At 31.2% G+C, this 27480-nt stretch overlaps 1 protein-coding gene across 15 annotated transcripts in view; it reads right to left on the reverse strand.

Annotated features, from left to right (window-relative positions):
* Positions 1-6892: 6892 nt before the first annotated feature.
* Positions 6893-27480, reverse strand: part of LOC143233698 (extracellular sulfatase Sulf-1-like) — a 112908-nt gene continuing 92320 nt past the window's right edge. For 8 of the 15 annotated variants that reach the window (XM_076470211.1, XM_076470212.1, XM_076470208.1 and 5 more), the window contains 15 exons: positions 26965-27286; positions 26414-26564; positions 24497-24672; positions 20941-21069; positions 20553-20624; positions 19353-19518; positions 18898-19144; positions 16357-16496; positions 14784-15083; positions 13002-13123; positions 10235-10437; positions 9869-10011; positions 9449-9566; positions 9115-9157; positions 6893-8606 (listed from right to left, as the gene is read on the reverse strand). In XM_076470211.1, coding sequence (XP_076326326.1) covers positions 8528-8606; positions 9115-9157; positions 9449-9566; positions 9869-10011; positions 10235-10437; positions 13002-13123; positions 14784-15083; positions 16357-16496; positions 18898-19144; positions 19353-19518; positions 20553-20624; positions 20941-21069; positions 24497-24672; positions 26414-26564; positions 26965-27286 — 2411 coding nt within the window. In that variant the 3' untranslated portion in view covers positions 6893-8527. The remainder of the gene's footprint in view (positions 8607-9114; positions 9158-9448; positions 9567-9868; positions 10012-10234; positions 10438-13001; positions 13124-14783; positions 15084-16356; positions 16497-18897; positions 19145-19352; positions 19519-20552; positions 20625-20940; positions 21070-24496; positions 24673-26413; positions 26565-26964; positions 27287-27480) is intronic. The other 7 variants (XM_076470219.1, XM_076470217.1, XM_076470218.1 and 4 more) reach the window with 3 other exon arrangements.

Below are 27480 nucleotides of genomic sequence, written 5' to 3' on the forward strand. Positions count from 1 at the left end.
CTGACCACATTTCTACTGTCACCTTTTCACACTTTTCTGAACACTTGGATCTGTAATGATCAAACATCTTTTTCTTTTCCTTTAGTAGGTGTGTAGCATTTGTTGCTGTTATACCTTAATAATTTTCTTTCTCACAGAATATCTTTGTTTCTTCTGATATCTGTACCATCCCGTCAGTTGTTGACCATCAACATGGCTATCTTATGATAGTATGGTTTTTGATTAAGTTTATTGCAGTTAGGGATAGTTCTGTAGCTACTCTCAATCTACTGCTGAAATTTCAAAAGTTGAAAAATATACATATTTTAAAACTTATTAAAATGAGTTTGCTACAATCAAACCACATTTTATTTTGCAATAAAGAAACAACAGTCACTAAAACTAACTTTAATACTAATTATAATATTACTACAAATAACACTATATACATTAGTAACCCTGATATTTCAGTTGTTAAAATTTGACACAAAATCAACCTTCGTTCTTGCCCTTTACTGAGCCCAGAACTGTCGCACATTGCAGAACCAAATATAATGACTTACAATGCTATAAAAGGAATCTACAAGCATATTACAACTTCCAAAATAACTTGCATCATTCCATACTATATTATCACTTACTGGTACTCATGACGTGTTTAAGTCTTCAGTACTCTCATCTTTGTGGTACTCATGACACGTGTTCAAGTCTTCAGTACTCTCATCTTTGGTAACATGGATCTGTATGGTCACTACTGCCATGTGCTTCACTATTACCCATTGTGTTTGTATACTTAAGGTATTTCCCTTTTAAAATGTAGCTAAGATTTACTAAAAGCAAATTATACAACATGAACAACTTGACAACTTTCACTTATGACATTTCAGAAGGATACAATTACATGCAGATGTTCAATGTAAACCGTATGAATTAATGTTATAAGTAACAGTGTATGAGGACATAAACATGTGATGAAAAGATCAATAATGGAATGAAAATTGTCAGAAGAAACTGTCTCATTGAATGAAATTTATGTACATATATCTACTGAAAACATTTTTAAACCTCCAAACAAGTTTTGCTTATGGCATTTATAAAATTATATATCAATCTACACATGTCATGAAAAGGGCATTTGTTACTGTTTATGTATGAATCAATGAAACCTTGCATAAAAATATTTCAGTGAAAATATGTGTAACTAAAAAAAAAAACAGAAAAATTGTCACACAAAGTCCTGTAGCTCAAAACTTGTGACCAAAAAATGTACATTCAGATTTTTAAAAGATGGCAAAGATATTTAAGGCTTAGATAAGGATAAAATTAGAAACAGAATATATTTTTTTAATCAGTACAAATAAATCAGGTGAAATTATGATTTTTTGTTGTTGTTGGCCTGAACATGAAAATAAATTAGTTGTGATCTTTAACAGTGTACAGTAGTGGAAAATATTACTGCATTCTTCAATTTTTTTATATCCTGTAGTTTTTTTTACAAAATGTGAACTATAGAAGTGTCAGAACTAGTACAGACATTGTGTAATGTCATCCAAACACATACCTTTATTAATAAATCAATTGTGGTAAATATATATGACAGCAGATGATCAACAGATATGAAAATATTCTCAGAGTAATAAAATCTAGATTTAGAATAACATCACTAATGTAATAGACAGCAAGTGGTCAGAGTAGTATTTCTTGTTTTGATATTTGGTTGTATCCCCTTTGGCCTTCAAAACTGTTTGGCAGAGTGTATAAAAATACTTGAATACAGGTACAGGGGAGTCTGATGCTACTATACATATATCTTGGTTTCTTCTCATGCACTTTGTTGTTCATTAACTTCCAACAGTTTTTGATAAGTTGATATCTGGGTTCTTGCCTAGTCCATGCAACATTTTTAACTTGTCCCTTTGATGATAGCTCTTCACTTGAAGTAATTAAATAAAACCCAAAATGTCCTTTCAAAATATGTAGAGAAATTTCCCTTTCATTTCACATATACTGTATAAAGAACATGAATATTACCAAACTTCACAGCTCTAGTACATAGAAAGTCATCGTGGAATGTGCACTGTTCAGCTTTACCAAAATGATAAGTTTCTGGCTTTAATTAGAACTTGAGGATTTTATGTACTTGTCAGCAATGGCATTATCTTTTGCTAAGTTCAGGCATCCCTGTATCACTTGACCCTCCAGTTACAAGCATGCTTCTCCCCATCAACACTGTAAAAAGGCTTAACTTTGATCTGTCTCATGAGATCACTTCGCTCCACGTTGCTTTAGCACAGAAAACATGTCTTCTTGAGCCTCATCTTTCTAGTTTTGTTGGTGAGAGGTTTCTTTTTTTGGCCATTTCTGCTAATAAACCAGTGAAACAGAGGTGACAGTGACCACCTGAAGTTTCATTCCATGCCTTTTTGAGATATGTGGATGACAGTCAATGATTCTGTAAATTCATGCATTTTAGAACATGAATTAGCTGCTGTTGGAGTTTTTCCAATATGTTCTCTCCTGTGACTCCATACAGCAGCTCACAGTAGACTGGTTAAATTAAATTATATTAATCTGCTTTGTCAAAAGCAGAGACATTTAGACATGTTTATTCATCCTCCAGCTGTCAGTTCTGGGTTGCTATCAATGATTGTTTATAGAGGAAGACCAGATTATGAGAACCACCTTTGAGCAGAGTATCCCTTGCTTGAGGGATAACAGAAATGTATAATTAGAGACAGACTATTCAGATTGCTACTGGATTTTATTGGAGAGGTGCTGTGACATATTGCATGATATGGCACCTTATTTGAATAAGGGTTGTTTTTGAAAACTAATGTATTTAATTCAAGTAAAACCTTGCACAGTTTCCCCCCCCCCATTCTCTTTCTGCAAGATAAAAAAAAAAAGAAACTTTGATTTTACTGGGATTGAAGGCTTCACATCATTTATCAAACCCGTGACATACTCCATAAGTAACTGTTGTACGTTTTATGCTATTATAAGAGGATCATGTGATGTTTCAGTTTACTAGGTCATCAAAATATTGATGTGTGATAAAGCTGGGTGAGCTCTGGGGAACACCAGCCTGTAAGGTAACAATTTAAATAAATCATTATTGATTTTAGCTTTAGCATTTCTGTTGACAAGAACACCCAATATCCATCATATAATATGGGGATAGGAATACGATTGAAAAACATTTTATACATTATGGTATTTTGTCAGATGGAATCAAATGCGTTTTTTGACATCTTAAGTTTCCATTGTGGTAGGTCCAGCATGGCTAGGTGGTTAGGGTGTTCAGTTCATAATCGGAAGGTGGCAGGTTTGAATCCCCATCACACCAAATATGCTCACCCTTTCAGCCTGCAAAAGTAGTGAACATGTCCATTCTGAAGACCCATAACAATGCCAGTTGGTGAGCCTGCATTTTGTACAAAAACAAAATCACAAGTTTCATTGCGAAGAGCCAAAAGAACTTCTTATACCATTATTTTCCTGCATTCAGTTCGTAGTCCACCTCCATCATAAACTTGTTATATTCCCCAATTAACTGGGATTTTGTAATCTGTGGAAAGTGTGTAAACATTTTGTAAGTTCAAGATGCCAAAGAAATTTGTTCTTCCCTTCTGTGTAAATTTGTGTCCATTTTTCTGGCATTTACCACAAATATCGGTTCCAACAGCAGTAATTAATTAAATAAGATATAAAGTAACAAATTTCCTTAAATACCCAGTGTTGAAATCAGCCACTTCCATCACAATGTTGTCAGCAAGTCCTTTTGTTTAGTTGGTATTTTTCTCTTTATGTAAAATTTAGGTCCACCTCTAATAAAGGTAAACTGTTTCTCTTTGATGAGCTCCACCCAGATCCCAGGGCCTTTTCTGTTGGAAAGGAGCAGCCCAATAGACTACAGCTATACTCTAACCAATCCAAACTCTTCTCTATGATAGTAGTGTAAATATTTGTGATAGAACTGGCTTGGGTGGCTCAGGAACAATTTCATACAAAGTTATTTTACCAGAAGTTATTTTACCAGCTACGGATCCAAGAAGAGTTGGTTCAAGATTTTGTGGCCATCTAGGTTTCATAGGCAGATTCTGTAAGAGACAGTGAAACAAAATGATCAACTTTATCTTCAAATTCCTCAGGCAGGAGTCCTCCCTCATCAGGTGAAAATGACAGTTGAGTTTTCATTACCTTAGTTCTCTTTCATACTGTGTTCACATATCATTTATTGAAGGAAAAATATATATGCATGTTAAATTATTTTCTCTTGTGTATCACTACATTATACACACATGCACATATCACACAACTTCTACTGTATATCTACATTTGCCAGTGTGTAGCACTGCTGTACATGTGCTAAAATAGAGAAACAGCTACACTGGATGTTGACTACCAGCTACATGCTGAAACTACTGAACGCAAGTTCCATATATAGGATACATAATGAATAGTTAGTTGTGGGTGATAATTACTTTGTACTGCAACTCGTGCTAGATTTTAACCTAGACTTGGAGTTTTTCAAGACTAAGAAATGCTACCTAAACCAAAATGGGTTATTAGTATATCACTATAAGCTAACATTTTACTGGGTGTCATATAAACAGGTTGTTTAGAAGCATATACACAAATAATTTTTCATCCATACTATTAACATTTTCACACATTTAAAGTGCATTTCTATGACTTGGAACTAGCACTACAGTACTTGCAACAACATTTATCCCAAGCTCAGGGAAATACCTTAAGTTGCATAATATAGATGTGTGCTTGTTTAATCATGAGAATTTCTGGAGAAATGGATGGAGAAAATAGATAAAATAGTCTGACTGCAAAAATTGTTATTCATTTAAGAGGTTCTAGAGGTTAGGTGAAGAGAAAATATATTTCAGTATTTTGCAGGTAAAACACTGATTTTGAGTATACCAGACCTGTACTATTTACTGAAAGCTTGCCAAACTTTCTGAAGCTTAACCGTTAGTAATCATTTCTAGTTGCAGAGTGGTTACAAGATTGGTTAAAATGACAGACCCCATGTATAGAAAGGCTAAACGCACATAAAATTTTTTGTTAAATGTAGTAGTAAATGAGTAATCACATTATCAAGAGTTTTGTACAAACATTCAGGAATATAATGCCTGTTTACTTTGTAGGCCTTATTAAACCATTGTGATAAAACTATTTTTTTCATCAGATCAATTTATTATTTTTGTAATATGGGCTGCATTTGTTAATACAATGCAAGGTTTTGAATGTTCTTAAGAACAGAAATTGCAAGTTTTAATTTATGTGGAGAGTAAACTGCACAGAGAATTCCATAAATACTGTATTATAAATATCTTATTTGTATACAATATAAGTAACTGGCTGAATAGTTATAATCATGATTACTGTTCAAGAATAACACATACAGGTGTCTTCATGCAAACTTTTCGATGGATAGGTCTACAATTTGTAGCTATTTACTGTTATTGTGAAAGGATATTATGCTAATTTTTCTCAAAGTTTGTTCTTAATTAATCATAACATTAAGAGGTTTTTGATATGAAAAGTCAAGTACAACTTATCTGATTTATACAAATGCCAATCAACATGACATATTCCAGGTAGTTGTGTTTATTCCAGTTATTAACAAAGTACAAAAGCTGTCTTTACAAATATTTAACCTCATTCTAATTGGAATAATGCTACTGTCCCATCTAGGATCCACCTCATTCTAATTGTAATAATGCTACTGTCCCATCTAGGATTCACCTCATTCTAATTGTAATAATGCTACTGTCCCATCTAGGATCCACCTCATTCTAATTGGAATAATGCTACTGTCCCATCTAGGATCCACATGTCTTTACCATGGTAATTTATAAACTTCACTTACAGTATTGGGTGTTTGTGTTTATACTGTAAAGTCAAGTACATGTTATGTAATGTAGGTAAATAATAAACAACTTACCTTTTTTCAATTAATGAAAACATACAAGTTCTAAAGTGAGGTATTTCGAGCAGTAAGGATAGTGCAGTAGCATTTTAATGAAAGTTGACTCCATATTTACCTGTAAGTGTAGGGCCCGCGATGAGAAACGTTCTACCATTCTTTTAGATTTTCTAACTGGCCAAAACTCCACTGCTATGTGTTCACTTTTCCCATTAACACAGGATGGTTCCATCCATTTTTCAACAGCAATATAGCATATCGTGCATTTTTAAAAAAGAACAGAAGCACACATTTCCTTCCCCACACTTTTGAAACTACACTAATGCTCCTGTGTGTATTCTTAATATGAAACATCATGTATCTACAACAAATTATGCATTCAAAATGATTCACTAAATAATTGAAATTATAATCAAGTCACTTAGCTTATAGAGCACTGAAGATGATGTTTAAAACACATTTATTTTTTCAAATGTTTCTTTGCTTTAGTTGTAGAGGTATTCACACATTTAGATGACAAGCAAAAGTAAATAAGATAATGTTTTTACAACAATTGCCTTTTGAGTAAAATGTTATTTTGTTGCTTTCTGGTTCTAAAGTCCTTTCACAGGAAGAGCTAACATCCTCAAAAAGTTATGTAGCAAACTACTCTCTAATTTCTTTAATATAATTTGGTTACCATGGAAAAAGATAGAAAACCATTAATGGAACAATTCTCTACATTCATAGGTACTTTAAACAAATTTCATGCAGAATGCTTCTACCTTTATTTTGACATACTCATTATAAATTCTGTCATTTGTCTCTACGAGTATTTTCTACTAATATGGTATATGCTTGAAAATTTAACTTTCTCGAAAAGAAAAAAAAGAAAAGTATAATGTATGTAAGTGAAGTATTTACTTTCTCTTTTCTTAGTGTTTTCATCTGAATAATTATTTCCTCTAGACCAGAAAGAGAACACTTCAATTTCAAAACAGATTTTTTTTATTCATTGTTTGCATGACAAATTAACAAAACTAAGAACACATTTAAAAATATTTAATATAACAGTAAAGTGTGATGGAACTTATTTTTTATTTCAACACTTGTACTAAACGCATAATAAAAGACATTAACTGCTACCTTGTGTTATCTTATAAACAACTGGCTCAATTTATCAACATTCTGAAACCTTCCTGTTAAAAAAAAAAAAAGGTTAAAACCATACCATCATATTGTTTTTGTCTGTGATATTATACATTCTTCTTTGCTTCCATTCATACATTTTTAGATTGTAGCTACTTGTCTTACTTAAGGAAGTTTTAATAACATTACAAACTCCATAGAATATTCATTAAAACAGATTTGTTACGAATAACACTAAAATTTGACTTTGGTTAAAAACAATGAGGATAAATTTATACACATTTGTCCTTAATATTAAATATTTGTACACACAAAAATTATGACATAGTATCAAAGCCATTTGTTTAAATAAATTTTTTGTTCCCAGGTAAAAAATAGGAGAAAACTGAACATTTAGGATTGTGTGTGTAAAAATCATATATACAGTGAGTAGAAGAAACTATTCTCAGCCATTCCAGCCTAATTAAGACAGGGGGCATATACCAAAGAGTTGGTTAGATTTGTCCTAACACGTCTTAAACACATTAAGTGTTAAAACAAATGTGTGTATATATATATATGTAAATTTTCTTTAGAACAATAATCTGCACAATTACAGAAAATTCCACAACACAAAAAAGGTAAGAAACCAATGTTACAATAAGTGTGAAAAAGGTTTTGTTATTTCAAGTCTGTTTTTAGGATAAATTAAAAACTTACAATATTTTAATGAATTTTCATCACAAGAATGTGTTATAAAACAGGAGCCACATCTGCTTCAGACAGGATCTAAGTACTTGAGCAAAAGGTTTTTAATTTGGAAAATTCTAATACATCTTTGTACAGTTTTTGGTATGAATGAATAAGTCTGCCTAAAATGCATAAGACTTATCAATTTAGAAACATTCAACATTGAAAAACTACAAGAAGTTTTCATATTACATATTCAGGTTTAAAAATATTTGTTGAGACAGTGCCATATAGACTTGATATGAAACATCACACTCTATTTTGCTATATTCACCTTTATTTAAAATGTAATCTCCTAACTTTTTTCCCAGATAAATGCTGTGAATTTCTTTTACCATTAAACAGTTGTACATGTTTCAGCATAGATGTAAATATTTGAGCATCAAGCTTTCATATTCCATAAATTAAGTGGAATATATTTTAAATGCAACGCACAGCTATGAATTATTTACCACAATAGTTAATACTACAAAAGTTATACGTGTTTCAGAATGAATGTAAATATTTAAGCATTAAGCTTTCATATTTCATAATTTTATACATTTTTCTAATGTATTTCTGAATAAACACTTAATCTTAAAATATTGTGACTGTTTGTTAAGCATAATATCACTCCTGCACTAAACATTTGGCCCTGTCTTTCCAACTGCAAATTAAAACATTTTTCACTGCTTTGTCAATAAATTAATATTTTCTCATAACTTGCAAAAACTCAAGTTATTTTTTCCACCTAATCTTTATTTTTTCTCAACTTTGATACCTTTTGTTACTAGACAACAATGATCTGTCTTTTTCCTGTTTGTGCTGTCTCCGTTGTTCTGAGAATCTAAAAAGAAAAAAACAAATAACTATTTACAGATAGTTTTAAAGGTTTTCTGTAAAACAGCAATTGAAGAATTTTATAGTTTTTAGGAAACATGATTAGCAGATTTCTAATGGATAGGTTTTATATAAATTAGGAATATTTAAACTTAAGTGCACAAGCTCTAAATGGATAAAAAAAAATTTGTGAAGATTTACAATATTTTAAGTGTTTACCTGCCTAATATATCTCAGAATTTTAACTACGACTTCACAATGTGAAAAATATTTAGAAAATTAATACAGGAGAGAATTTTTCTATTTACAGTTCAATTTGGTTGAAGGCAAGAGGTTAGCACTGATAAATTTTCAAACCCCTCTTACTGATGCACACACTTTCTTCTGCAACCTATTTTTACCTCATTATTAGCTTTTACATGTACTGGAAACTAAATTAAGAATACTTATGATTAATTATTTTTCAATAGTAAATGTAAACTTGTATAAAGTCACAAGCCAAAGTAGTTTCTTACTTGGATGAATAAGATGAAATGTAGTCTTCCTGTCTTTCCTGATCTATATAAATAAATACCAGTGTCATAAAATCTATTATACAAATAGATTAAATCTATGCTAATGTCTTTTAGTAAAGATAAATGGAGAAGAAACCTGGCACTTAAATTATAACAGCATTAATTTTCAGTGTTGTGGGGTGTCATATTACCTGCTTCAGGTTCTGAAACCTACTGTAAATTTCATGTTCAACACTGTTATCCATGGCAAACATATTCTACTGCAGGTAAAGAAACATTTAATATTAATAACATTTATGCACCTTCATTCCATACATGTTTATATTCTTAATACCTTGTAACTGACACCTTATGGTACATTCCTCTGTCCCTTTACACCTTCGGAGTTGATTTAGCTGCCGTCTCATATCTTGTAGTTTAAACAGCTCCAAATCGTATACGGCGTTTCTCAGCTAAGTTTTAATATAATAAAATGATGTATTACAGAATGTTAAAAATCCAATAAAAAATATTAATGATGACCTTTTGGCTGCAAAGGCCTCGAATGGTTTTTCTTTTTAGCTTAAATGCCATCTATAAACACAGTCAAAAAGTTTAAAACTAATATTTAAGAATAAATGAAAATATACATGATGACATTAATAATAGAGCATGTAATCCAGTCAACATTACAACTGCCCTTTACTCTTTTTCATGTATACTGTACTTCCAACAAAAGTTGGATCCATGAATGTTTTTACAAAAGAAAAATTACCTGGTAAGGATCTGAACTGAGATCAAAGTAAATAATAAAACCAGTTACAAATTCACAATACAGAAAGTTGTGCGTGGAATTAATGGTCCGTAAACACCAGTACGTGTTGTTATTAGAGTTCTGGCAGAAGCAAAATGGGCCATCTGTTGGAGAAAGATTGGAAAGTTTTCAAATATCTTTGTTAACACCAATATTTTAAGACAACTAATGATTTTAATATAAATTTACTGAAGATTGAATAATAATTCAAAGATGATGCATATACACAAAAATTGAATTGTGCATAGTACTTGTACTTAAATGATGCACTTAGAACATTTTCTCCTCTGATTTTAACACTTCACTAATTAGTAAGTAAATCCTTACAAGTCCAATATGGTGGTGTTTTCCAATGTTCATCATCATGAGTAAAACAGTTCATCTTAGCAGCATTACATTCAAATCCCTTGTACTTGGCTTTTCGTCGATTCTTTTTTTCTTTTTTTTTCAAACGGGCTTCTTTTTGCTGGCGAGCAACTTGCCGAGCTTCATACTTTCCTGTTCTCCATGCTTTCACACTGTATTGTTCTCTATGTATGTAGACGTGATTGTGTTAAAAGCAAAGATTCAATACATACGTGCAAGTAATAATTCTTTTAAAAGTCACTATGCTCTGTGTAAACTTTTGCTGTAATACAGAAAATATTTAATTGTTGATACAATGATACAAACCTAATGTGTGGATAATATTCTATTTTGTGTGATTTGAAGCTTTAATATAATTCAAAGTCCAAGTGGGTTCTACCCCATGGACAGTTTGAGTTTTTTCAATTTTACATGGGTTTGTCATACCAGTTAGAAAAAAAATAATCATTTTTTTTAATTTTATTAAATGTGATCCTATTCAAATTAATAATTTACAATTTTAAAAAATTTGAGTTACTTGTCTGAAATATTTCATATGCAGTAAGTAACCTGTGAAGTAACCACAGAAGTGTCTGAACACTAGTCATTTGTCTTTTCAACATGAAATCAAGCTCACTTTGTCTTTGTAAATATCACCCTTTTCTTTCTCGTGCATGTAGAGTTGAAATAATTGAAGCAGTTAATGAATATGAAAAGCAAATATGATGATTCTTTCCCCTCCACTGTGTAAAAACCAATTGTGCAAAGATACAGTTGTATGTTGATAGGCTACCCTTCGAGTGGCTGACATTCAATCAGTCAGGGGCTAAAACCAGCATAATGCCAATAAAAGTACAGGAAACAATACTATTCCCAACAGTGATGTGGTGATCACAATCAAGACATTCAGCACTGAAGTGTCACATACAAAGCATATGGAAATAAAATTTTGGGCTAATGAAGGCTACACTCCTTGTGATAGATGGAGGTGGAATTTCATGTCTCATTATGAAAGCTCTGAAGAAGTTGCATGAAACTAGTACTAATGATGATAAAAGTGCTCTGAGTGGAATGCCAAGTACTCTCCAAATATGATAGTAAGTAACTGAGTAGACTATGTGATATACAACAATTCAACTGATATCAACAAACTAGTTAAAAGTACAAATGTTACTCCCAGAACAGTAAGATACATATTAGCATGAAGTTGCCCCACTGGATGTATAGTTGCATTAAAAACAATGCTTAGAAGAAATAATCGAATTGAAAGGTTGAAATGGACATTATGTTTCAAACAATAAGGCAAGTGAGGCTGGAGAAGAAAGTTCTTTATAGATGTATTCAGATTCAGTTTCTTTGGCAATAATTATCTAACTTGTGCAGTGGCAGAGAAAAACAATATTGTGGTCCATTTTTAATATTTAAAGCAAGCTTGGAAACAATACAAGTTTCAGCTGAATCTCGCCTAATGCTGTTAGTGATCAACACAAACTTGATGGCACTAACTGCTGACAGGCAGAGTAGATTCTTATCAGTCATTCTCCTTCAGAATGAATGTTTTTTGGTATAATTTAATTTTCCAGCAAGACAGTTATCACAAGCATGAATCATATTTTATTACACAATGACCTTAGAAAAAACGTGGCCATTTGGGACACTCAAGCAACCATACATTTGTAACCATATGATAAACATTCGATTTACTTTTCATAATCATTAGGGTGAAGCAAAACAACCAAAACTGTTTCTTATGTTAAATTTTCTTTATAAAAGTCGAATGTGAAAGAAGCTGTCGATCCTCATTTGGTTTAACAAAAGTAATTTTTTTTTTTTTAAAGAAACCCTAAATATGGTTAAGAAAGATAATCAAAAGATCATTTTTAAGCATTATAAGCCATTAGGCAACAAAAAGCACATATACACAGAGGTTTATCTAGAGCAGGTTCAGAATAAAAGGTGGAAGAGAAGGAAAAATTATCCTCACAAGGTGCCAAACAGTGAAACAAGTAGTAGTTTTACAATAGCAATCCTTAAAAGTTAAAAATTCCTGAATAAAAATGCAAGAAAAAACTGAAACGAGCATGTTCGTTTTTGTTTAGAAAATGTTTTACACTTCATAAGCATTCTTTCAAAAGGTTTTTCTAAAAATATTCACAGACAACACTAACACATCAACCACCTAAAGACCTAATGGAGAACAATACACAAGAAATGTGTTAACTCCAATAAAACTGGAAAAACGAATTGATCATCAGAAAGCAGAAATTCATGAACATAATAGGCATGCAATAATATACAAATTATGGAATATCAACTGAATAACAAAAGGTTAGAAGATTCCTACATCTACCAAACTAATAAACTCATTGCACTGCACAGAAGATAAAACCTGGATACCATCACTGAAACCATTTAGTTATTTGGTTCAAACTACAATGAGTGAAACCTCAGTCAACTGGACAACACACCAGCCTTTCTACCAAGAATACCCAGAACTGAATCCTTGTCTGTACCTTTAGAAGAAGATTATTAGCTCAAAAGATATAATACACACCTATTAGTAATTAATATTTAGTGGCTAATTAATAATTAAAGATCATAGAAATTACTCTTAAATATGGCAACAAAGATAAACACAATGATGTCATTCTTATAACTTCCACGGTCAGTTTCAGGATTTTTAAACTTCTAAATGAAGATGTATGTTTAATGTTAGTAGCACATTAATACAAAAATGTTTGTAACTTACTCTTCATCAGCACAGTGACATCTCTGACCACTGGTTACTGGATAATCCTTTACTTGGGTGAAGTATCCACTACTTTCTTCATCAGATGGGGGTCGCTTCTTTTTTAGTTGGCGTCGAAGTCCCTAAAATAATAATAAAAAAAAAAACTTATTGGTTCATTATATCTCCATAAAACAAAAAGTCCACAACATACAAGCCTGGTCATGGTTCTACAAATGACTTGTTCACACAGTGTGTGACATTGCAGCATTACAGTAGCTTTAGTTTCTATGAGAATTATTTTTCCAATATTAATACTGTATCATTGTTTTCATTGTCTTATGCACAAGTAATTTGTTTTCTGAATGATTTGTAAATCCTACAAAGATTTTACTTACTAACAGTGATGAAACTCTCCTTAAAATAGACCTGGTATTTATCTGTTCATGGATCTGTCTTCACAGTACATGAAAAATGAGTTTTCAACAGTACTTCTTTATGTGCTATTGAAACTGAGCTGCCAAGTAATACAATAAATACCAGGACTCAGTACAGTATCAAAGTAAGAATTGAAACCCCCACTTGAAATTACAAGAATATGATACTAAAATCTGGTGAGTAGGATTACAATTTCATTCTGCTTGCCGAGCAATGCTGCTCTGATGGAATCATTACAAAAGAAAAAAAAAAAGCAACTAATTTTCTAGGCTCTTAAAAAACAAGAGACAAATAAAACTAGTAGTTTTTAAGTTAGGTGTCAGGACAAAATTTCAAAAATGTTTGCTTTTCATATACTTATTGGTATAATATTCTTAGGTGAAACAGATGTCCATATGAGCATCACACAGATCCATTTAATAAGAGGATTGGATCAGGATAACCACAGAGAAAATATGATATTTAATAATGGCAGAGGTTTAAGTTAAGTATATAATCAGTTTGAACATATGTTGTAAAGTGATAATCAGACTTGTGTTCATGGCACAAAACACTGTGTACTCATTTAACCACCTTCCCTACAGGCTTAGTATATTATTCATGAACTCATCTACACATTTGCACATGTTAAGTATTTGCACTATAACTTTTGATACAGCATGTGTAACTACACAAATGTTGTTAGACTTTTAATAGAAATTACAAGTATATTTCAAAACAAGAATACAATATTTTTTATTGTTGTATTTGTACAACAGATTTGTTTGTGAAAATAGTCTTTTGAGTGTGAAGTGATTTCATGTTATGTGTAAAAAACTGTTCTTCATCCCAAAAATCTTGTTTTATTTGGGTAATCTCTAGAAACTCCTAAATACATTTCAAATGTTTGTTTTCAGCAAGACTTTTTTTTGTTATTTTCTATACTCTTTATAGGGGTCTGTCACTTAACCAACCTCACAACCATCATAGAAAATTAGAAAATATAAATTATGCTTTTCTGTGCTAAAATAACTACACATTATATCATGAAAATACATATGTTTAGTCTAAATACCTTAAGTCCCATAATGCTATGTATTTATTACTTATTATACTGACTTTACAATCATGCCTAGCTAACATTACATAACTTGCGAGTGGATATTGTCATACAAAGCATTAACCAGTACTGTCTACAAGAGAGCAAAGAAACAAAAACTACTTGGTTTTGTGGAACACCTGTTTAAGCAAAAGATTCATACAATCAGATTAAATGAAATATTTTAAAAGTACCTATATTCAAATAAAATATATGGTCTTCCCCCATACCACAACTCAAACCCCAAAAGAAAACATGCTTTAAAGCATTTAATAATATTACTCTACCTTCAATTCATACAATTTACTCTTCAACCCTTTAATTACTACATCAAGCTGATTTTTATTCATCCTCCAGCTCTTCTTGTCATAATAGACAGGATCCACACAGATAACAGAATTATTGGAGAGTGCCACACAGCCATGGGCATGGAATGTGGGTTCATATCCACTTGGTTGTACAAGTTTTGAAACTGATCTCACAGAAATTTTATGTCCAGTATGTTGGTCTAAGCTATATTCAGACTCTGGAATTCCAATGCCAAGGTCATCCTCATAAAACCATACCACACCTCCACTGGAGTTTGCCTGAAAACAAAAGTCCAGATGCAGTAATACAGAATATATACAATTTCACATTTAGTTATGTTTAATGTGCATTTGGCATTGATATCCCTTATCAGCAAAACAACTGCATCTTCTAAACATGTACCAAGAGAAAGACACACAAGCCTATCAGATATATATTTAAGTTGCAGGTAAACATGTGTAAAGTTAAATCAATTTGTACAGTGTTTACATTGTATATTTATCTGAAAAATAAGACATTAAAAATAGTGAGTTAAATTGTACATTGAAGTTTTCATAAAATATCTAACCACACAGTTTAAACTATGTACCAAACTATTCTCAATGCACTCAAAATATAAAACTATTCTGGATATCGAAGTTTATATTTCTTATACTACAGTAATTTATGTAATTTATCAAAATACTTATGTGAATACATAGTATATTACATACTTAGATATAGATGAAATGAATAATCAAGTACCATCATGTTAAAAGTATATATTCAAGAAATTGATGAAGTTTATAATCATTAAACATGTTGATAAACTGGATTATCTTAAACTTTATACTTATTTCATTTATCTTTAAAATAATTAGTAAGTACAGAAGTTTTACAAACATATCATCTGAATAATTTCAGTAAATAAACTACATAGATAAAAATTATGGTCCCATTAAATTTTGCCATTATTCTTGTGGAAATGCTATAAATCAATATAGACTGTACTGTTCTATTGTAAACCCATTTCTTATTTCAACTGTGAAGTGTGCAACTTAGAGTTAAATCAGTTACTCACAGTACATTCTGTTAGCTTTTTAGCTGCTTTTGGGAATCCAACCTATGTATTTTTGCATAATCTATGTAATATGTTGCATTAAATCAAATTTTATGTTCAATTCCCTTTAAAATATTGTCCCTTACAAAACTGTGGTTACTTTATACCAAAGTATATATATTAATCATTTCAAATATGTCTAACACTTGCTCTCCTATAGTTTTAATCTGCCTGGATAATTTAAACCACATGTTCTTTGATCAATTTTCAAAATAAAATATGCCTGGAGGAAGTTGTAAATCCATTCACACAATTTTGTTACATATAGCTTTACTTGACTTTTAACAAGATTCAAAAACTGTTTTCATCTACTTTAAAACAAAGTTGTTTGTGCAGAAAAGCTTATTGGGGAAGGAGACAAATGCCCTAGCATGTCCAACAAAACAAGTGCACTTGCACACGTATACAAATACTGTCCTTTTTAACAGTATAATGTTTTGTACATTTTTTACCTGTGACCATTCAGAATCTTTAACAGTAAAATCCAGCCAGTGTGATAATCCAATCACACCATTTACATCAAAATGTTCAACAGATCTTGAATCCAAAACTTCCCGTTTTCTGCGAGATCCAATAAAGATGGGTCTGAAACCTTTAAAAGAGAAAACTATATTTTAAAATTACTATAAAAGTGAAAAAATAATAACTTGAGTAGTCAAGCAGCCATTACCACAAGTCTTTAATTACTATATTGGCAAACAATTTACTATCAAAAATTGGAGACCATTAGAAGTATCAAGTTTTGTCTCTAGGATTCCATTTTAATGGAAACATGTCACCAGTCATTTGGCAAAACAGAATAAACCATCACCCTTCTCTTAAAATGCTCATTTCAGTTATTGTGAAAATTCTTCAGTGGATCATATGCTGTCACAGAAAATGGAAAATACACAATAGCTTCTGAAACTTTCAAATTAAGCTCAGCTCAGTTACCTCTGAAGCACTTGTCATCAATGGTGTCTTAGACCAATAAAAATTCATTGCTCCATTGATGACCAATAAAAGTTCATTGTTGTCACCTGTAAGTTATTCTTTAGTTATCACTTTTAGTGAATGTCCCTTTAAATTTTTCATTCTGAAATGTGTGCCAGAATTCACTTTCCATCAAGACTTCCTTTTACTTCATGAAAGGAAGGATTGTTGACATTCTAGTTTAGCCAAGGTACTGCACATATTGATGTTATTTTGTTAAAACAAAAACTTTTAAAGAAAATTCCACTGGACTTACCATTTCTAACTGTGTACATTTACACTTTGCCAGTTATTCAGAATTGTGAAAAAGAGCAATTTAGTAATGATATACACACGTCGTTTTGTTAACCATAGTTTCTGCAACCTTAGTTACTTCTTTAAGCCTCTCAGAAAAAAAAAATATGATGCTTTAAAGATGTCTTTCAGATCGAGTTCCAATGTATGAGCCATACAAGGCACTTAAATAAGTTTAACATCTAATGCTCACAATACATCTATGGTCAGTCTTGACACTTGGACCATCTGATTCTAGTACAGTCTGAAATTTAATTTCACTTAGCAACAACACAAAAATCTATCTTTGAAGTTTGCCTTCAGTACTTCATAGTACTATGAAGTATGTTTGTTTGTTTTATTGTTCTTTTTTACATCCACATGCTTGAGGTATACAATGAAGATAATTTTTCTTTTATCATCCAAACATTTTTTTTTTTGTTTTTAAACATGTCACCATCAATCATTATAGAAAAGACAACAACAAACAGTTGTTGTAAATCATTATGTTGAGTACCAGAAATTTCAATAATGAGCAACTTTAATAGTTTATTTACAGCATCTTCTGCCCATGTTATATATCTGCTGTTTTGTTCATTTTGGTAAGTCAGTAAATAGCCTCTAATTCAGGTTATGTCTACATAACTGAATAAACTGTTCTTGTTGTTGTTTGATAAAAGTGTCAGTCTATTTTCCAGGTCTTTTCCTGTATCTCTTGGTTCATTTGTTTTAGTTTGTGTTGTAAGGTAAACCAGTAGTATAGTTATGCGAGCATACCACTTCATGTGTTGTTTTGCTGCATAAAATTCTTAGTAACAACAGCATACTGTGTTTAGTAGGAACAGTACTGCTGACATAGTTATCATATAATCCCCATAGTACCTTACTCATCTGTGCTTGTGCTGTATTATAATTAATCAGTTTTAAACTTTGCAATCAATTTGAACAGTTTACATAAAAAAGGAAAATTATCTTTTATTGGATTTTATTAAACTATTAAATTTTCTATAAACACAAAGGGAAAAGTCACACAAGCATAATATATTTCACACAGTGCACTAGCACTCTACAGAGGAAAACAAAAACGCTGCCACAATGGCAATTATACATAAACTCAACTAAGTTTCTACAAGAAAACTAATATGAATAGCCATTTCCTAAGTTATACTCAAATCTTACTTTGACTGACCTTTTCAACTTCAGTCCATAAAACACTTCTACAGCCAATGACCATCAATTAATCAATCAAGTGAAACACTGTTGAGGGACATTAAGAGCTGGGTGTTGAAAGCACACACTGTAATAGTTTATTTATAACATTGTGTGAAACTTAGGATTTCTGTGTTAACTGTCATAGCAGAGTTCATAACATGGCTAAAAGAAGGGCACCTCAGCTTGTAACATATAATCCTGAATATCCTAGCCATTAAGTTAAATGCAATAAACTAAAAAGAAGGCAGCTAGTCAAGACTATCTGAATCATTCTTATAAACATGCCCACAGCCCATGTGAAATATTTTGTTCTTGTTTTCTCATTATGTTAGTAAAGGACAACAAACCACAGTACAGCAAGTTAACTACTGGCCTGCACCACTACCTCCCCATAATCACTGGTTAAACTGTAGAACCTGTACAGCTAGCCAACAATGACTTGAAGCCCTGTGTCACCTTCATTACACATTTTAGTGAAACAACAAACAAAACCAATTCCATAAAAGTCATGCAATATTAAAAACTGAAAATACAACCTTGGTTGACATGTTCTTTAAGGAACTTTCTCTGAAGACGTCTTTCCTGTGGCTTCATTGTCTTCTTGCCTTCAATACCCAAGAAATCAGCAGGCCTCCCACTCTGTTGTTGTTGGGGGTCCAAGGCTCTACCAGTGTATTCAGCAAAAACACCATCATCTTCATCTTCACACCAGCAGTTTTTCTTTTTCTTATTTCGGCACTTACGAACCCTCCAACGCTTACCATCGTGCAGACATTCCCACATCTGTTCAAGGTTTTACTTGATTATCATCATAACAACTTAAGATTCTAAAAGTTTAAATTAATACATACATATCTGCTGTGTTGAGAAGAAATTAAGCATATTAAAAACATGACGCAAATGGTAAGAAACTACAATATTATTGAATTAGTGGGAATAATTTTATAAGAAAATAATTAAAGCCACTTTTGATGAGAATTTTACCACATACCCCTTGTACTTGTGAAGCAGCCAAATCAACATTAAGAAGTACCTGGTAAGGCTTACATGGAGATGAATATTCTGGTTTTCCACAATTACCAGCAATCAACTGTCTTTTCTTCATTGGTTTTACAGTTTGGAGAGAATACAAGTCTTTGTATATCTTTGAGAGTTTCCTATAAAATTTTAAAATTACTGAATCAGAGAACAGTTAAAATGGACTTTACATAAAACCTGGTTATTTTATAGAACTTTTTTCCTTTTACATGTAACTTGACTTTATAGAAAAACACCTTTTGTATTGTATATATTTACCCTTCTTCTAGAAACAGCCTTAGCCAAAATGGCACCATGGACAGAATAAGACACTTCCAACACTTAATCATCTCTATATTTCTTTTCTCCCTTCATTGACTCCACATACCCGATTCGACACTTACATACCACTTCAATTAAACTACTGATAATGTTCTATGAAAAAAGGCTTAAATTAAAGAATCATAGGGAAACTAGTGGGCATTACTAAGCAGTTTTTAGGCATGCCCTAAATTGTGCACTCATGCAACTAATAATTTTTGGAAGGGTTATTTGTATCATAGGCAGTTACCCAGTTTGCCTAGATCTTATTCACCAACAAACAACTTCACATAATAACAATAAAAACAATTATTTTATCTGATATTTCAGCTTGCACCTTTTTCAAGGGTCCTCAAACATCGTATGTTACATCAAGTTATAGTAATCAAACATAATACAACTCAACAAAACAACCACAATGTTTACAACATTAAAATAACTACTCATTGGTTGTAAATTACTACTTTACTCCATTTTCAGAGTATGTCCACAAGTTATTGACTAACATACTACATCATAACCAAATATCACTCTGACTAAGAGTTACTGTCTGACCAATTAAAAAAGGCTGAGGTTTAGAAAAATTCCTCCAATCCAACAGATTAAAGATGTTACAAGACTCCTATGACAAGGCCAAAAAGACATTATCATCACCAGACCATATGAACACATATTTAAATTATTACACAAATTATCAGTTACTTAATAATACATATTAAAGTTTGAAAGATTGCAGAACTTTGTGTAAAATGTGATAAAAACATACCAGTCATTTACTTAATCACTACTATGTTATTAATATAATATATAATAGATATTACAGTGTAAGTTCTGTAAGCTATAAAACACTTACCCTCTTTCAATGAGGAAACTGTCTCTCCAGCCCCTCATTGGTCTCACTTCTTTAGAGACTTCTTTTGATTTACTAGAAAACAGTTGCAACATGAAATATTCACCAGTATATAAAAAGAAAAAAGCATTATCACTGAATGAATCCTAAATATCTAAAGGTTTTCTACTGATTCTCCAAATAATTTATATTTAAATTATCAGAATAAAACCCTTTAAATCTGTGTAAAGTTTAAAATAATAAAAATTTTCCATTTTATTCATCACACCATCATATTTTGACAACTTATGAAGAAGTGAAATAAATTGAATTCAACTTGAAGTAGAACAAGTTTCTCTCTATAAAGAGTGTAGTATCTTCAGATTAGGCTCATGTTACACATGTAACTTACATAAATTGTTCATATGCATCTTTCAGAAGGGGAAAAATGGATTTCCCATCCATATGTTTAGGTGGTTCAATTCCTCCCAGTTCTAAAAAGGTTGGTGCCAAATCTACATTAATGACAATGTCAGAAATCCTGCAATGAAAACAAAATCATTAATACTTAATTTGCACTTATGTTTATTACAGTACTGGAATAGTTACAACATCTTTGTATGTTTCTATTGTTCATTTTTTTAGGCCAAAGCCACACTACTTTATCTGTTGTATCCAATGTGTAGAACTGAACATTATATTTTAGCATTGTAAGTCATAGGCTTACTACTGTCCCACTAGAGGACAGTTACAGCCTTTTATATCAAATTTGGTCCTGCAATGTCCAAACTTGTGAATGGTTAAATTAGCTGAAGTTGTTTGTAGGTGAACTTCCTTGGCAACATTATGAAAGTAACCACAGACCATCAAATGATTTTAGTAAAAATCTAATAGAATAACTGTAACCCTAATTAGCATATTATATTTGTGCATCAAAGTTAATGGAACTCTCAATGCCTAATGTTGCCCAAATGTTTGGAGTTCATGATCATATCAAATTTATTGAGCTTCAAAATAATTTGCACTTCAGTTATCTTATCTCATCCATAAGTTATATACCAAGCTACAATCACATGAATTACAAACTTGTGTTTCTGCCACTCAATTTAATATCAGCCATCATAATTTTCAAAGCCAAGAGACAGAAAAAAGATTTTTGTTATTGAATAGCCATTGAAAACATTTATTTTAAAACCAAATATGCATAGTAGAGTAAAACTAATAAAAATATATTTTGTAAACACTATGACCTACCAGATGGCAGAGCCAAAAATAATTCAAACAACAATGTATGGATGATACAACTATATACACTATCTCCACACGAGTTTCAATATTAAAATATGTTATGCTGTAAAATACAAGTAGAAAATGGTTATTAGGTTATCAATCCAAACAGCCTCATGAGAGTCTATAATAAATAATCAAGACATGTTTCAACTCAACTTGGTTTCCTGTCTCTAAGTCCTAGGCTCTTAGTTACACTACACTGATGCCTATCTTGACATGAACATAATATTACAATAAACAAACTGCATGCCAACAGTTAGGAATATATAAAACTTCCAGCTATAATAATATTAAAATCAGGAATACATACATTTGTATTGTAACATTAAATTTTAATATTGAACATGTAGGGATGATCTATGTATAACTATCATTACTATATTCTTGTTTACATTATTTTTGGCACTGCCATCTGGTACGTCATTTTACATTTACAAATAACAGTTTTTTTTCTGCTACTTTTGCAAAATTTTCTCCCAACCAAAAGTTAGGGTATTCTATAAACGTGTAAAAAATTTAATATTACAAGTATTGATTTTTTCACAAAATACTGAGTATTAGACATTTTGCAATCATCTAATGTTCACCTACTATTAGCTAATAATGCCTGTTCCACCCTGTACTTAAAGTTTCTAAAACAAATATCAAATTTCTGCAAGAAAGCTAACTTTAAGGGAAAATGATTAAACTTGAAGTTTTTGTTTTTTTTAATTACTTCTAGTTACTGTGACTAAGTGGTGACATTGTGCACTGCCCAGAAACAAAGTTTATTTAGGTCTAAATTAAGGTTAGTGATAAAGTAGTTGTGAAGTTATCTCAAATGAAACAAGAAAGGTGAACAGTTTGGAGGGTAGAGAACTTTCTGAATTAGTATCTTAGTGATGGTTTCTTACCTATTATTAGTACTGGTGATACTGGTACTGGTTTATAATATATCATATGTTGAGATGAGCATCTATTATCATATGTCTCATCTTCAGAGTTTTGACCAAACACCTATGGTATTTCAGCTTTGCTTTTCAGAGAATTATAAAATATTTAATGGGGTATTTTACAGTTTACATTCAATAAGCAAATCTCCATGTCAAAATCAGCCATAACATGAAATATGGAAAGCAGATGGCTCCCGACACTTTGGAAGAGAACAGGAATGGGCATACACAACTAACTGCATGTTAAGTAGGCAGGTCTATGCGTTATTAACCCTAAGCATACTAACAGGTCAAACTGCCTGTTGTGGAGACAAGTGTAGAGGACGAGGTTTTGAAAGTCTTCCGCCTTTCTGAATATGAAAGTTGCCAGCCATTCTACATGATTTCATTCATTAATCATTGTCGTGCATAAATACATACACAAACCTGACAAACCATAGATAATAAATCAAATTTTAATATAGGTTTTAAGTTCTTAATTGTATATGGAAATACGTGAAATAGCTGTTATATTCCCTAGTGTGAGAATATAGATATGTATTCTTGAACTTTCTCCTCTTCTGGATTTGTCTAAACCCTAGATAACTGGGAAATGTAATATAAAATGTTCTCTATAATTTCATTATCGATATTCAGAAGTTATGCTTTTATATTCTCCAATCTTATAAAAATTCAGAAACCACTTTCCATGCTTTAATTTACAATTTACTAACAGACTGAGGCTGACTCGCATTAAATTTATAACCAACAGAAAACTAGATTACAACCGATTCATTGCCATAGTCATACCACATGAACTTCAAGATAATCAATAATTTGGTTTGATGATGGGGAGAGTAGATTCCCAGGATAACACACTGAAAAGAACAGTTGAATTTTTAACTACAAGTCACATGATTAGAGATGCTAAAGTACTGGTACTACTACAGGTGGTACCCAGTTGGTGCTGATATCAGCAAGCTGGTACTGCTTGTACTATTTACAAACCCTGGTAGTAACATTGGAGAGATCATAATTTGGACTTGAATGGTATCATACTTTATTATAACATGAAGTACAAGAGTCAAACAGTTAGATGCTGCTAAATGACCATAATGTTCTCCAGTGACGTCTCATGTTGAAACTAACACAACCTTAGATACAACTTCAGATGAACAGTGTTTAAAAATTGGACTTTCAGCCTACTAATGTATGTAGTTAAAGTTTTGAATTTTACAATATAAATGGAAAGTAACAATTTGGGGTTTTTTTTACAGGATCTTTAGCCATTTATGTGAAGCTGACACATTCTTAGGTACAGTATATTCATAACCAGCAGGAGTTATTTATTATCTATCACAAGGGTATTTCTGACTACACCACTGGTTTTGGAGGTGTCCATATTCACTTGCCAGGACATTATATATTCATAATCAAAAGCAAAAGATTTTTGATCAAAATGTCAACTGATCGATAGCACTGCCAATAGGTTTTAAAATGTATTTTGATTACAACAATTATTAGATGGTTAAAGAGTATAATATTTAGTTGATGTTTTAACACATCAAGTTCTATTAAATGCTTTAGAAAAACATGCTGTCATGATTTCTTCCACCTAATTTAAAACCTTAAGCAGTAAGATCAGAAAGTTTAGTCTTTATACCAGAAAGCCACTTGTTATAAAGAGACTGAAATACAAGTTTCCACAACAAAATCTAGTCTTAACACTGCAAATAAAGAATTGTTCTACCTATGTCAGAAACTCACCTTACTCCTTTGGGAACAAGAGGTCCTCGCACCAAGAAAGGGACACGAACATCAAATTCAAATGGCTGAGATTTCCCTTTCACTAGACCAAACTGACCCAAATGATAGCCATGATCAGATGTATAAAATATGTAGGTGTTTTCAAGTTCTCCAAGATACTTTAACTCATTGTACAGCTACAAAGAGAAGTGCATGTTAAGTTACAAACTGATTAAAAAGTCATTATGGTGCTTGAAAAATAAATTTAAAAAAATGGACTGTAATACTAAAAGTTTCTTGTTTGTTTTTGAATTTCGTGCAAAGCTACACAAAGGCTGTCTAATACTAGAGGAATTGCAAAAAATGCATTTAAAATGCAATTTTCTACAGGAAAAATATTACACTATTCACACAAATTAAAACAGTTATCACATTTTATTTATTTACTCCTAATTATATGATAAATGATACAAATGGCAATATTAGGTAAAAACGTTTTACTGGAAATTTAGAATTCTTAAGTCCATTACTTCAAAATAATATGCAATTTTAATGGTTTGTTGTTTTTTTAATTAACCACAAAGCTACAGAATGGATTATCTCTGCTCTGCCCACTACAAGTATCAAAACCCACTTTCTGGCATTGCAAGTCTACAGACATACTGCTAAGAAGCAGTTTTTACTTATAAATAAATTACAACTATTTATTGCAGATGCTATGAAAATAAATTTTGAATGTAAATCTAAAGTATAGTTTGTACTCTAAATTTCATACTTTGAAGCAACAAAAATTAACAATTGGGGAGGCTAATTTAATTTTAAAATACATTTTGTTGTGGTACCTCCTTTAAATCACTACCCCTCCAAAAATATTAGGTTCCAACACTTAGAAATCAGCTAAAGAATGAATATTTATGGATAAAAGTAAGACAGAAATAACCTAGTGATTGAGTAATTTTCTGGTAGTAAGAAAACAGTTTTATTTATGTTTTTTTTAAATCATTATATTCATAATTTTAAAAACTTCTTTTAAGGCATTTCACAAAAAAAAAAAAAGACATTCGTACTATCTTTTAAATTTAAGCATATGGCAGCAGTTGCACAATAGCCTGAGCTCTTAAATTTTCCTTGTTTATAATTGCAATTGTCTTAAAACTTTGGAATTTTGAATAAGAGTTTGGGCTTCTTATGTTTTGGGATGAGAAACTATTAAGTAAGTATTTTGTATTTTTAATTTAAATCAAAACTTTTATTGCTTCAATAAACCTGCAAGTCACTTTTCACTTTAAAACAAAATCAAGAATTTATTATATAATAATAACTGTATTAAAAAAAAAAATCCATATTTTGTTGTGTTCAACCATGTTTTGATTTTGTTAAAACGTAATTAGAAGAAAACATTAAACAAAATTGCAATTTTTTATATACATTTTCATACTTAGCATTGTTTCATTTATTATTTCCATTTTTCATGCAAATTGCACAATTTATTACACATTTATTAATGTTTTCAATTATACTGTGCAATTTTAAGTTCGTTTTTTCACTCAGTTGTTTTCCATTACTTTCAGATACTGAAAATTGTTTATTCTTATTTTTCTAAAATTCATTAGAAATTTAGAAAAATCACTCGTGCCTAAAGCAAACTACATTTAAAAACTAACATTTGCTAATCCTAAAAAAACAAAAAAAATAGACAGGATCTTACCTAATAAATTGCTGTATAAATATAAAACTTTGTATTTAATAAAACTTAAGTTACTCTCAGACAGATTGGTTCATATCATACTGCGAGAAATTAACTTAATAGTCAGAAAATAAATAAAAAGTCTTGCTTTACTTTATGTAGAAAGTTATGCAAGTTTAATTTAATACATTTATAAAACTGATCCTTTTACATACTTAAGTGACAGATTTTTATTTATTAAATATTCTTACTTTTTCTATAGCGTCATCAACCGACTGTAAAGTCTGTAATCGCTTAGTATGAAGAACATCGGTAAATTTCATATGGATGGGTTCCATTTTTCCTGTATAACGAAGAAGCCACTGTTTATCTTTATTTGGGGCATAGTCCCAACTTGGTGTCCTAGAGAAATACAACATTTAGACTTATGACAAGCATCAATTTTTATCAGTATCTATGCATTACTATAAGCTAAATTTATTTCAACATGCATAAACAAAAAATAAAAATATTACCTTTAAAAGCATATACACGAATGACTGGCTTTTAATGTATTATTTTATTACCCACATACAAAATATTTCACACACTGTTATTGTATTTACATTCACTTTTAATGTTATAGGTAGCAGCATGGCCACCGTTTAAGGATTAAAGCAACACAAACTCTTAACCTTGAAAATGTATTATGTAGTTTACTTAATATAATTCAGTTCAACATTTATAATTTCTATACAAATTTCTGTTCAAAACTTTAAGTTAAAAATAGTTTGTAAAAACAATTTATTATAAAGGAAACTACCTGTGTGTAGTAATGTTGTGGAAAAGATGTTGATGCTGGGGGGCAGCATTCTCAGGTCCATGAGGTGATGGAAAGGACATCACAAGCATTATGGGCTTTTTAGAAAAAAACTGTTTTGACTGTCGTAGAAAAGCCACACTGTCATTAGCAATCAGGTCAGGATAGTAGTCTTGGTAATAATCATCACCATGCTTGATTTTTTTACCATTCATGTTGATTGTATAGTTATAAAACCGTGAATTCCTTATCAAACCAGCCCACTCTCTCCAACCAGGTGGTATGTAATCCCCACTATACTCATTCAAATACTTGCCAAAATAAGCTAGAAGCAAAACAGACTTTGCATTGTCAAATGTGATTATTAACAAAGCTCTACACACTGAAATGTGGGCTGAATAAGTCAAAATAATTTGAGAAAAAAAAAAGCAATACAATATCCTCAACATAAACAGAGGTCAAGTGATAAGTAACTACATTAAATCTGAAAAATTAAAACCATAATTGAAAAGTTACTTT

Source organism: Tachypleus tridentatus, chromosome 12, assembly GCF_004210375.1.
Source record: "Tachypleus tridentatus isolate NWPU-2018 chromosome 12, ASM421037v1, whole genome shotgun sequence".
Lineage (NCBI taxonomy): Eukaryota > Metazoa > Arthropoda > Merostomata > Xiphosura > Limulidae > Tachypleus > Tachypleus tridentatus.